The sequence below is a fragment of the Medicago sativa genome, chromosome 8, assembly GCF_051527215.1.
Source record: "Medicago sativa cultivar Bolivia chromosome 8, Bolivia_mono, whole genome shotgun sequence".
NCBI lineage: Eukaryota > Viridiplantae > Streptophyta > Magnoliopsida > Fabales > Fabaceae > Medicago > Medicago sativa.
Window position 1 is genome coordinate 74389416 of NC_140756.1, and position 12864 is coordinate 74402279.

Here is a 12864-nt window from a genome sequence, read left to right on the forward strand (position 1 = left end):
ATTTCGCACGGAAGTTGGAACATCTCTCTTCAGCATATTCTCAAAAAGGAATTGACTTGAGAAAACGAAGAATGGAGCTTCCTCTAATGATACCTTAAAAAATTGGAATAGATGTCCATCGAAAATCAATCTCATGTTGATGTTGTCGGCGTCATTCATCAGCAAACTTAGTTTATTTTTCTTGTTTCCTTGTATTTTTCTTTTATTTTCCATTTCATTAAAGAAAAAACTAAATAAATACATTATTTTATCAAAGACCACAAAATTTATTCATTTTATAATAATATATTGAAAAAAAATAAAAGAAATAAAAAAAGGGTTTGGGAATGGTGATAATTGGAAGTGGATGAAAGGAGAATTTGTATCGGGAGGCAGCATTGGTTGTTGTAGTTTTTGACGATTACAACAACTAGTAGTTTGGCGGTGACAGATAGACAGACAAGACAACCATGGCTGACCACTCCGACGACCTCGACCAACTTCTCGACAGTAATACGCTCGCTCGCTCTCTCTCTCTCTCTCTCTCTCTCTCTCTCTCTCTCTCTCCCTCCTCACCGCCCTCTCTCTTATCTCTAATTCTTTCTATTCAATCTTTTTTCAGGTGCTTTGGATGATTTCCAGACCCTCAACATAAATTCTTCCCTTCCAAGGTCAGTCTTTCACTCACCTTTTATTCATTATTTTCACTTCCTTCTTTAACTCAATCTCAAACGTTGTTTATTTATTTATTAGAACCGGAGAACAAACTGCGAACAAACAAGAGTCACCTTCTCTACCCTCAGGGGTTCAAGGATTGGGATTAGGTTTACCTGATTTGAAAAGCAAGAAAAAAGGGAAACAGAAGGTTTCCAAAGATGCTCATGTCTCTGAAGCTCTCAACAAGCTCAGGGAGCAAACTAAAGAGGCTGTTAAAGGCCTTGAATTCATTAACCCACCCGGTGCCGGTGCTGGTGTTGATGATTTGGGTAAAGATGGTATGATGGAGGATTGGGTTAAACAGTTTGAAGAGCTTGCTGGCTCTCAGGTATAATATGATATGACTACTCTTAGGATATAGAAATATATTGCCTTTATGCTTTTTGCCTATTATTCTTTAGTATTAAAAAAAATGAGATTAATCATCTAATGCTTTAGAAATTTATGTTAGTGATTAGCTGCATTTGGTATAATCATAGTTAACGCGCTTTGGAATTTGCATAAAAGAAATATGTAAGTGGTGTCCCGGTGTACTATAGTTTGGAAATTCAAATTTATGTTAGTGATTAGCTGCATTTGGTATAATCATAGTTAATGTGCTTTGGAATTTGGATAAAAGAAATATGTAAGTGGTGTCCCGCTATACTATAGTTTGGAAATTCGTTGTGTCTATCTCTGTAACATGTCTCCAGTACGAACGACACAATACAAAGATAGACACCACTTACATATTTCCTTTATACATATAGTATATAATTAACGTGACAAAAATCTAAATGAGAATTAAGATTTTGTATTAATCTTCTAAGAATAAACTTATGGCAATGATACACATGAGGTGCTAGCTTGATGGTAAGAGCTTATTTTTGTAACCTCAATGTACAATGTTCAAATCCCGGATGGTAGTAAAATGATCGTTGGTACCATTTTTATTAATCAAGTTTCCCTTCCTAATTTTGTATTTTTTTTTTTAAAAGTTATGATAATGACTCTGAACTAAAAAAGAGACTAGGAGGTATCATTTATAAATTATAACGCAATCCTTGCGTAAATCATTTTAATGTAAAGAGGTTAACCATGTCTTTTATGACAAGTAGTTAATCCTTTGACAATGAGCCATAACAAAATGAAAACATACATCATTTTGCTATTTGTCTCAAAAAGTAAAAGATGTAGTAGGTTAGGAGTGCCAAATAAGTGTCTAGTTAAGAGCAGGTGTTGGCTTGGGCGCTTGGCGGCGCGTGTCTAATATGTTTCTGAACCAAAAATTTCATTTTTAATTGGACGCTGTTAAGAAGTGTTTGACATTGTCCAAGGAGTGTCGGAGAAGTATTACTGTCTGAAACCTGGCTGGCACACCTACAGTTTAGAGAGGTACATGTGCTAATGTTTACTGTTCATTGTAACCAAATGCAGTGGTCTTACTGTATGCAACACCTTGGGTTCTTATGTGTCAATCGGATGGAGATTTTACTTAACTAAGATACCACTTGCACCATGAAAGAAACTAGTTTTTTTTACCATGATTGTCAATTACTGTTTTCAATTGTGACTAATGCTTTAGTCCTCTGCCTAATTCCTTACACATAGTTCCTGCCTCAGAATTTGAAAATTTCACTTGCTGCTTTAACAAATACCTTAGATCAAAGTGTTGCTTCAGAACTCAAGTTGATGAGTTACTCAGTATTGGATATACTGATTACTTAAGTGTTGTAGTTTTCATGACGAGCTTGATGTCCAATAACAAAAGCAGCTGCTGTTTGATCTATTAATTAATGTATAATGTATGATTTTCTTTGTTAGAATTAGTGATGATAATGTTAATAATTTTTTTAGGACATGGAATCTATTGTGGAGACCATGATGCAACAACTTCTGTCCAAGGAGATACTTGCTGAACCAATGAAGGAAATAGGAGAAAGGTATCCTAAGTGGTTGGAAGAGCATAAAGCCAACTTAAGCAAAGAAGAATATGACCGGTATTCACACCAATACGAACTGATACGGAACCTTAATGAAGTTTATGAAAAAGATTCTGGAAACTTCAACAAGATTGTTGAGCTCATGCAGAAAATGCAAGAATGTGGACAACCTCCAAATGATATTGTTCAAGAGCTTGCTCCCGATTTCGATTTAGCCAGCCTTGGCCAGTTGTAAGTTCCTTCTTGATTTTATCACAGTATGTAATTGTAGCTGTAATCTTTATTGTCTTTTTGCTTATTTCATAATCACATATTTATGCATGAACATGCATTTATATAGTTTCAGCTTCCTAAATACTCAATGAATGATTTTTCATGGAATTTGACTAATAGTAATAGGTTGTATAAGTTGACTGTAGAGTTGCTTAATATTTCAGTTCATATTTTTGGTTGATGCCTGATACTCCATACTCACTCAAATAAATTGGCAACTTATGATATATAAAAATAATTGTTGTTTATTTATTTACTTTCACTGAGGAGAGGGGTAGTTACTTTGCATATCAAATAGAACATTGTTGGAATTATGTGATCTAACTTGCAAGGAATTATTGCTATTAAACTGGTATCAGAATATCCTGAAGCTACCAGGCCTTAGCCTATGATCCTAGGCACTTGGCAGCATCCATTGTTGATTTATACCTTTGTGCTCTTCTGATAACTTAGTTACTATATCTATTCATAGTTTTTATCTTGTAATTGTCAACCTACATATTATGTGTGACATCAGCTGATATGAACATTTTCTTCTGCAGATCTCCGGAAATGCTTGATGGTTCTCAGCCAAATTGTTGTATAATGTGAAGTTGTTTCCTCCCTTTTGTTATGTGGCAGCTGCTGGTTTGCAGATTCTCAGGAATATTTTTATTCACCTGTCAGAATAATATAGTTTTATTGGTTACAATTGTTCTTTTCCTTCTAACTGTAAGGTTACAGGATTTCACACTTTTTATAGCCTCTCTTAAAGGTTGTATATGATCCAAGGATTCGTCTACTCACATTTTATGAGACCAATGATAGTACAACGAAGTTGCAAACAAAATTTACTCTGATAATTTGAAAATAATTTCTCATTTAATCTCGAAATCCTTGAATTAGATTTCCATTATGAAACATGACGAGCTATATGCAAGTCTGAAAAGAACCATTTGATGACCAAGCAAGACAGTCCGTACTTGATATGAGTTGGATCGTCGTTAAAAATATGTTTTAAGTGAATTACCACAATGAGGAGGGAATGGGAGAGAGGGCGTGTATTGCGTAGAGGGTGGGGCGGTGGTGTAAAGGTAAAACACAGGATGACATAAAGGTGGGTTCAAGATACCTTTTGTAATTTATAAGTAGTATGTGTGTCGTTCTGCATAATGCCTTTTTTTTGGGAGACTCACTTTGACATTAAAATAGAATGAGAAAATTCTCCATTTTTTTCATGTCTTTCAAATACTTTCAAATAGGAACACGTTCTAGTCTTCAGCAAAGAACTTGTAAAAAAAAAAAAAAAAAAAACTAAGGGTTTGAAGAGAAAGCATAAATATAATTGAAGAATGGCGTCATGTCAAGCATTATGGCAGTTGAGCTTTGAAAATGAAGCTGTGTTTGTAGAGCAAACAAGAGTGAACGAAAGGGAAGTGTGAACTATAAAAAGAAGGAGAATGTTAACCAGTGCCCTGGGGCATTGGTTAAGCAGCTAAAAGAGGTAAAATTTTATTAAAAAGTTGTGTAATAATTAGTTAGTCAAAAGTAACAGTTTATATTTCCAAGACAATTTTTCTACTTTTAGATTCCTTAACCAGTGCCTCCACTGGTTAACAAGACCCTAAAAAGAATATCGGGGACGTATGGAAACTTATAAGGTGCCTTTTGACTTTTGATGACTTGCTTTAAAATGTCAAAATCTATGTCTATTTGTTTAGATTTAACAATGTTACAGAATCAAACTGACCATGATGTTGTAGTTACCGCGTCTTCAAATCTAACATATTTCTCAAGAGGATTTTGTCGAAGGGTGGTTTGGTCATTGCTAAGTTTTGCACATTAGAAGTTGGGAAGGGTAGGAACATTTTTGCACATTAGAAGTTGGGAAGGGTAGGAACATTATAGTTTAGGACTACCCTTGGTCGAGGGATAAACCTAACTTAAACTAGTATATTAGAAGCCATGAAAATCTTACAGTTTATGACCTTATGGAACGTGAGGCAGAGTAGTAGAGCCAGAACCTTATCACCAATACGCTCCAGTATTTGATAGATCAATACGCATGTTCTGATGTTGGAGACAACACTCACGTAAGGATGCCAGACAACTAGATGATGATATGGAGGTAGAAAAAGTATTGGATGTGATAGAAAGGCCAACACATATCAGTCACCATGGCGGCATGGTGCAAGAATTACTCGTGCTTGTGAGCGAGCTTGTAAGAAGGAAGGGGCTCGGCAATAGATGGTTAAAACCAAAGCATGGAGTGTTAAAAGTGTAATGTAGACGTAACATTTTTGAGAATCAAAGGTGCTTTGGATTCGGCGTATGCCTGAGGAATGACAAGGGTGTCTTTGAAAATCTCCCACCATTTTTAATTTGATAGTTATTCTTGAAGTGTACAGATATCTTGAAATTCCATGGAAATTTGAGGTTAGTTTTATCAAGTGATAAACAAATTTTGCAGATGATATTCATGTTTTTTTGAATGAAACGAAATAAGTTTTGTCTGTTAAAAAAAGAGAGTTATAGTTGTTTAAAGGTTTAATGATGTCTATATCTTTGATCCTATGTAACTGCCTAATAGGCTTACAAAGTTTAATACAGCAACAAATCAGGCACATCATACACCTATCTAATCAACGGCAAAACAATCTTATATACACAACAATAGCTTCTTAACATCCTCCTACTGATGAGTGCAAATGTCCCTCCCACTCCAAAAATTAGGGAATAATTCTAACATAAACTTCTGTAGGGTATTCCCCTTTCAATTTTCAATAACCTTGCCTGACTCAGTTCCTGCAAATGTTGCCCAATTAGACACCTCAATATAATTTGTTGAACCAAGAAGGTGGTGAAGAGTCTCCTAATCTAGGCATAAAACCTTCCCTTTCTAAGGAAACCTGAAGTCCAGCCATTATCCTAGTAATAGATGTCCACAAAAACGGTGCGGCACAAAATGCATAACCAAACACACATAAAGCTCTTACTACCCCATCCAGATACCAAGGAAACGCCATGACAATTAAAACTCCAATAATACCAAACCATGGCATCAGAACCGGTAACACCGGAAGAAGAAAAGCGTTGATTGCAACCAAACATAGAGACAAAGAGCCGAGGAAATACAAAGGCCAGCCTAGCATTGGGTGAATTGTTGGAGGAATGACGAAGAAGGGTGTTATATATGCAGCAAGGATACTCCATAGAGCTACTAGTTTGAGGATGTTTTGTACCAATGTGATGCTCTTATCAGAGCGGCGGTAGCATAATTTTGAGAGGCTTGGCCTTGCCAAACGAGTCAGTGCTATTATTCCAAGATATATTGCTGATTGAATAAGTATCACAGCTATATCTGTACCATACCTGACAAAAAGAATGAACCAATTCTTACTATAACTTGCATATTTGTGGGGAAAATGGTACCATAAAGCAAATGAACATAATACTCGGTGAGATCTCACTAGTCTGTTTAAGAAATCCATTGTTTTTAACATCCAAAATGTTAGAAAGGAAAAGGTTAAATATGTTTTTAATTCTTACAAAGTACCTTACATTCAAGTTTAGTTCTATTAAATTTTTCTCCTACATTTGGCGTCTCACTTATTCCAGGGTTCAAAAATGGATCTCACCACTTGTTTTATGATTTCTAATTTTCTATTGATTGAATTGAACAGACAAAATGCAAGGTCAATATATGCTAGACGTGGCGTCATGTGGCACGCGCTCGCCTAAATTTATGCATTTCCAATCAGCTGAAAACAATTTTAAGAACCAATTCTTAAATTAAAACATGCCAATCAGCTGAAAACAATTTTAAGAACCAATTCTTAAATTAAAACATGGAATAAGTGGACTAAACTTGTGAGAAAAATGTTTAGTGGAATCAAACTTGATTATTATGCAGAGACCAAAAACATATTTAACCAAAACGAACTTACGAAATTTGTGACTTTTCATTAGAATGAAGTACAATTCATTAACACAATAAGTTCATGCGCTTATTTTGGAACTTACCCTAAAGTTTGAAGACGTTTTTCATGCCACTGGAGGCCTAATGGCAGGACAGGCCACGCCCACCAATACCACGGCTTCAACCATGGTGCCCCCGGGAATGTAATCACACTATTTGGTCCGCATGGTATGCTCCAGCGAAGTTTAAGATCTGAAAGTCAGGATCAATGTGTTAGCATGAGTTCAGATTGCACTAAATAAGCAAATAAGAAAGTGCGGTTTCAAAAAGCTAAAAAGATGCATTTTTCCTTTTAACTTACAGTAGTAAGAAGCATCCATTTGATAGCCTAAAGGAAGTCTATATGTTCCATCAAGTTTGGTGCCATTTGGAGGTGGATGAAACAATGTTTTATCAAGCAAATCTGGGAAGTAGCTAGCTATGAAACCTTGGTCTGCACCATCTGGATTTTCTCTCCCATTCTGTAATTCATGAACCATGTCCTTGAACACCACCATTGATGGCTGCAAGTATCATATAATTAGAACCCATGTAAAATAGATCAACTAAGATGATCACTTTTCACGTAAAAATGTGTCTTTTTTCATATAAATTTTCCTGCAACTTTTGTACTGTTTTTGGTTACCCAATAGATGTGACACAGTTGGCACTTTGCAACACATTCGAGCTTGTGAGTAAGGGATCGCCCACAATACACACCTTTGGACCAATGATTAGTCTCATAGTTGGCTCAAAATGACAAAGCTATGGAGAAATACCGGGGTGGGGATTTGGCAAGGAGTCAAAAAGTCCTAATTACGTTGGGTTATCAACTAGTTTCTCTCTCAACACACTCCTTCCTACATGCTAAAGACTAGACATTTGGAATGTGTTCCCAGTGGTCTAAAAACAAAATCAATAATAGACTCGCACACCATCTTATATTTTGAATCGAGTCTAACTCATTCCCCAAAAAGCTACGATTGACTTGGGAGAGATTTAGCTTCGCTCTCCACTTCCATACATTCCCTTTCATTTAGGGGGGAGAAGAGGGACAGGCAGGTGTTATGGTCCCCCTCAGGTTTTATAATCTATTTTTATAGTTACATTATCAATTACACTATGACCTGTGAATTTCTAACTGCGAAGCAATTTTTTGTACGAAGATATTAGCTATAAAAAAAGTCTGATGCGCGAGTGTGATGTGTAGCGGAGGATGTGGATACATGTTGGCTACTAACTACGCTAATCAGAGGTGAAAGTTGAGTTTGAAGTGGTAGAGTGAGGATTTTGAGTTCATTTTGTATTGAACATAACAAAAGGTCCAAAAAAACCAACAAATTATTATGTCGAGCCGTTGTTTTATTATGCAACATACAAAATAAATATTAGAATTTTGTTCACTGTCCTCTTAAATTTGAATTCCTTTATCTGCTACTGCTTCCAAGCAAAAAGACCCTTATGCATTTATATTGTCAATGAAACATGAAAATGAAAGAATTTAAAGGCAGTAAAAAACATGTTAATTTTGGTGTTATATGCTGCACCTGCACTTTCGTGGCAATTTAAATTTATAGGACTATTTTGGACAAATATACCTGCAATACGAAGAGACCTGTATGGAAAACGCAAGGATTGATAAAGACAGCACAAAACTGTCCACATTGAAACAACTCGTCTGTATTTTGTAAGAAGAGGTTGTCAGCATCCAACATCACTACCCTTTCATAATCCACTAAGCTCCAAGCATAGAGTTTGTTCAATGATAACTTAAATCTCTTGTCAAAATTATCTTGATGCTTGTAAGGATTATCCAAATTTTCCACTCTCATTACTTTGACACCATCTTCTTTTTCACTTGACAGTCCACAAAGAAAATACACTATGGTCAATTATTCAACTCAATTATCAAGTAAGTTAATTAACTAATACGTCCACGTAAGTAAACTTGTCCAACACATAGAAAATGGTATCAATACTTAAAGTTGTATAACTTAGGCCCACTTCATCAAATTGGTTATCTTGATGGTCTGATGGATCAAATAATGTTCCTTTTTTTCATATAACGCCAAACCCTGACGTATTTGTTTTCACTTTATCTAATTAGTCTTTAGTGATGAAATGCTGGTGTATATTGACTTGAAATAGATGTCGGTATTTAGCATATAAATTTATGTAGTCACAAACTTTAAAGGTTACATATATTCTGCATATATTTTCTTTCTTTGGCCTATTATTCCTTTAACTTACTTCGATATAGTTTACATTTTATTAGACTAAAAAATAAAAAATTTGAAGAGCCCGATAGTAAAACTCACGCACACTAAGTGAAGAGAAGAGGGACATTGCGGGTTCAAACTTAGACCCATAATTCAAATGTCTATGCAACCTTTTACCATATGAGTTGCATTTACGAAACAAGTTAGATTATACTTTCAAAAGGACTAGATCAAATCTAAAAAAATATTTTGACAGGTTACATGCCGACCTACTTTCACCCCTAGCCAGAAATCAAAAGGGCGTTCTTAATTACACATGTGGGTGGAGATTTCCCCTACAAATTTTGTTCTCTATATAATAATGGTATGGCTGTATGGACCACCACATTGCACAGTCTAAATCCTTGCTATCAATTTCAATACTCCTGTCACAACTACTCATAATGAAGCTTCAATAAACAGTACTATGTACATTATTGGCAAGGATACGCTGTAAGTGATAATTATGTTTTTTAAGCTTATTTTCTTCAATAAAAAGCATGAAATTTTCATTTTAATTTGACATAATAGAACAAATTATCTTTCACATGAAACTTTAAAACATCGAGTATATAGATTCTCTCGCATTTTCATTATAGAGACACCAATTACCTTTCACTTGAGTTCTAAGCACACAGGATGCTCCCTAACAATCAGAAGCTTTTTTATTCACATAACTTGCACCGTCGGATGCTCACGCACATCAAGGAGATACACTGTTTGATAATCACTTTGTCAAGAAGACTTTTAATTATCAGTGTGTCTCGTTGATGTGTGTGAGCATACAACGGTTCAAACAATGTGTCTTAAGGTTTAAACGAAACGTTGGTCTTTTAACATATTTCCCCCTCTTATGTGTTAATGTGTCCAAGCAAAAGAGTCTCATATTAGATGAAAATATGAATAGCCAACAATTTATAAGTGAGAGAATTCGTATATTAAACATCTTAAGATTTTGGATGAAGCAACGGTGTCTAAACCACTTAGGTGATTGTTCTCGGTATGATCCCTTGATATTTTAGGCTCCTCTCAAGAGCCAATAATAATATTGAGCTGAGTGTTTGACTAAAGGTGAGTAGGTGACCTACTTATTATATGTTTGTAAGTGTATTTTTTTAATCTTTATCCTTTCTTGACGAGATGTGTATGTGGAGATCCTTGTTTATAAACTAGTATTATTAAATTATGACTAGGACAAAAATTTAGATGGTGAACGATCAATCTCTTCTAATTCATAGTTAACAAATAATTTTTCCAAGAGGAAATATGGACAGCTAGCAATACTTATTATTTGCCTTCTACATCATCTTACCAAACCTGATTTTGAATTGTTTAAAATCACTATCATTGAACAATAATAGAAAATTAAATTAGTCCCGTAATCATGAGAAACATACTAGTTTTGGTCTTAAAATATTTTAAAGATAAATTTGATCTTAAAGAAAGAGAAAACAACAATAGAGACAAGAGACGAAGGAAGCAGAAAAACCAATGGATATGTAAAGAAAAAGGACGGTTGAAAGAGTGCTGAACTAAACGCGCAACTCGGAGCGTTTAAACACCACCGCCACTCACAAACTCACAACGCATGGGACAATTTTTAGCAGCTAGTTGTGATTTAAAAAAGGAAAGTAACAAAATCGATGCTTCTTTCAAAAAAAAAATCGATGCTTAAAAAGGGAAGACATAATTTTATTTTATTTATGATATTTTCCTTCATCAATATTTTATTTTTCATCTAAAAGTGAGGAAATTAGATCATTTATTACAGGGTCTTCTTAACGAGTGCCCCGGGACACTTTTAAGCATACTAAATTAAGTAATTATTATTTAAAAATGTCAAAGTTTTCAATTTCCAAAACATTAATTATACAAACTTTCATAAAAAGTTACTATTTAAGGTCCTTAACCAGTGCCCCCGAGGCACTGGTTAACATTTCCTTTTATTATAATAGAGGAATGATATTTTGACATCCAATTTTCAACAACTTTTTAGGGACAACCTTTTTTCTCCATTCTTATTGGACAATAACAATAGAAAGAGAAAAAGGAAGAGAGGGAATAAAGGTATAATGAGAGTATGAAAGAGAGTTGTCACAAAAGTTGTTGAAAATTGGTTGTCAAAATATCATTCCTCATTATAACATTACTTGATATTTTTGTATGATATTGGCCAGAGTTTTGTTATCGTTTTTTCTATGGTGGCCAGGGTTTAAAACCCGACCTTACATATATTATGTATTGTCCAAACCAACTGAGTTAAGCTCCCAAGGACAAATTTTGTTATCGTTTAGCCGTGATTAATCTTTATCGTTATCGAAAATCTATAAAACATACAAGATGATTTATATCTTATCAACTTAATTTTTTCTCATATAAGTCAACGATTGAATTTCTGACCATTTACTTAATTACTTCCTCCGATCACATTTATAAGCAAAAAATGACTTTTTAACTAAATTGAATAATTAATGTATCCGGTCACATTTATAGGTTAAATACATTTGATTATTGGATGTACCTAAAAAATTGTTTTTTCTTATAAATGTGACCGAAGAGAGTACATATTAAAATATAGATTTAACCCTCTAAAATTCAACTCGCAAACACGTCCCAATTTTCTTATTATTTGAATCAATTAATTGATGATATATTAAGATTTAATAAATTGAAACTCATCTACACTATACTAGTAACAATAATCCGATTCAGACAGGAAAAAAAAAAAGTAAATAATAATGAGATTTTTAACCTAAAAAGTACAGTATACTTATACTTGGAAGCGCGTGTGGACCCAGAACAAGATTTTATGGGTATCTTACATAAGATACCATTGTAACCGGACAACGACGGTGGTCATCCTCCTCATCCATGCCCCCAAACCCATAAACATCGTATACAACCAAAACACCAAAAATTGATCTTATTCAAAACTATAATAACATTTTTTCTTTCATGTTACCAGAAGTTTGGGGGAATAACTAGATTAAGAGAATTACTGTAATAAAAAAACCAAAGCGAGTGTAATGAAAGGGACGGGACTTACAGAGCTCGAATCCAACGAAGAGGAACATCAACAGAAGCAATGACAACAAGATCGGCTTGAACATTAAGAAGAGCAAGTGATTTAAACAGAACTCTTATTGCTATGTAGAACTCATAATCCCTTGGTGTACCCACATACATCATAGTAGCATATGCATTTTTATGTTGAGCTTTAACAACTAAGCTTGAAAACCCCAATAATAATAATAACACCAGCAACCACCATTTCATGACATTGTTGTTGCGCTCACGTTGCCGCTTTGCCAAACCCATCAAGTGTGTGTTTGATTGATTGATATTGATATGAGTAGAATATTTATTCAATCTTCTCGTGCTGTGTATACTTTTTCACGCTCTCAACGTGTTCCTTTGCGTGAGTGGGGCATAGAGTTTTTTCTTTCTTCCGTTTTGGGTTTTCTGAGAAAAAGTAACGGAAGAAAGAAAAAGTAGATAGAGAGTTTTATAATTTAATAGTATAAAGAAGAAGAAAAACCGAGGAGAGGAGGACAAAGAAAGGAGGAAGAAGGAAGGAAAAAACAGCTTTAGATTTTTAGCTAGCTGCTGCTACTATACTACTTATTAGTCGGGTACCCAGTAGAAGCTAGTACATGAACGAATCTCGGATTTTTTTTTTTTTTTTATATTAACACTAAGGTCATTATTATAGAGTATACCCTTCTTAAAATATCTAGAAAAATAATAATTTTGATCTTTGAATGTTGACGACCAACAC

The 12864-nt window shown here is 34.5% G+C and overlaps 2 protein-coding genes across 2 annotated transcripts; one reads left to right on the forward strand and one right to left on the reverse strand.

Moving 5' to 3' along the window:
- The first annotated feature begins 363 nt into the window (after window positions 1-363).
- Window positions 364-3720, forward strand: LOC146901440 (peroxisome biogenesis protein 19-2-like). Its single transcript, XM_085732778.1, has 5 exons — window positions 364-489; window positions 602-650; window positions 733-1024; window positions 2533-2849; window positions 3434-3720. Exons 1-5 carry the CDS (start codon window positions 450-452, stop codon window positions 3480-3482), a joined length of 747 nt encoding a protein of 248 aa, XP_085588904.1. The 5' UTR covers window positions 364-449; the 3' UTR covers window positions 3483-3720.
- Window positions 3721-5405: 1685 nt separating this feature from the next.
- On the reverse strand, window positions 5406-12864 carry LOC146901441 (putative glucuronosyltransferase PGSIP8). The gene is made up of 5 exons (XM_085732777.1): window positions 12133-12864; window positions 8427-8685; window positions 7151-7352; window positions 6894-7041; window positions 5406-6242 (listed from the first exon to the last, which is right to left on the reverse strand). The coding sequence occupies exons 1-5, from the start codon at window positions 12402-12404 to the stop codon at window positions 5702-5704; spliced, it is 1422 nt and encodes a 473-aa protein (XP_085588903.1). The 5' UTR covers window positions 12405-12864; the 3' UTR covers window positions 5406-5701.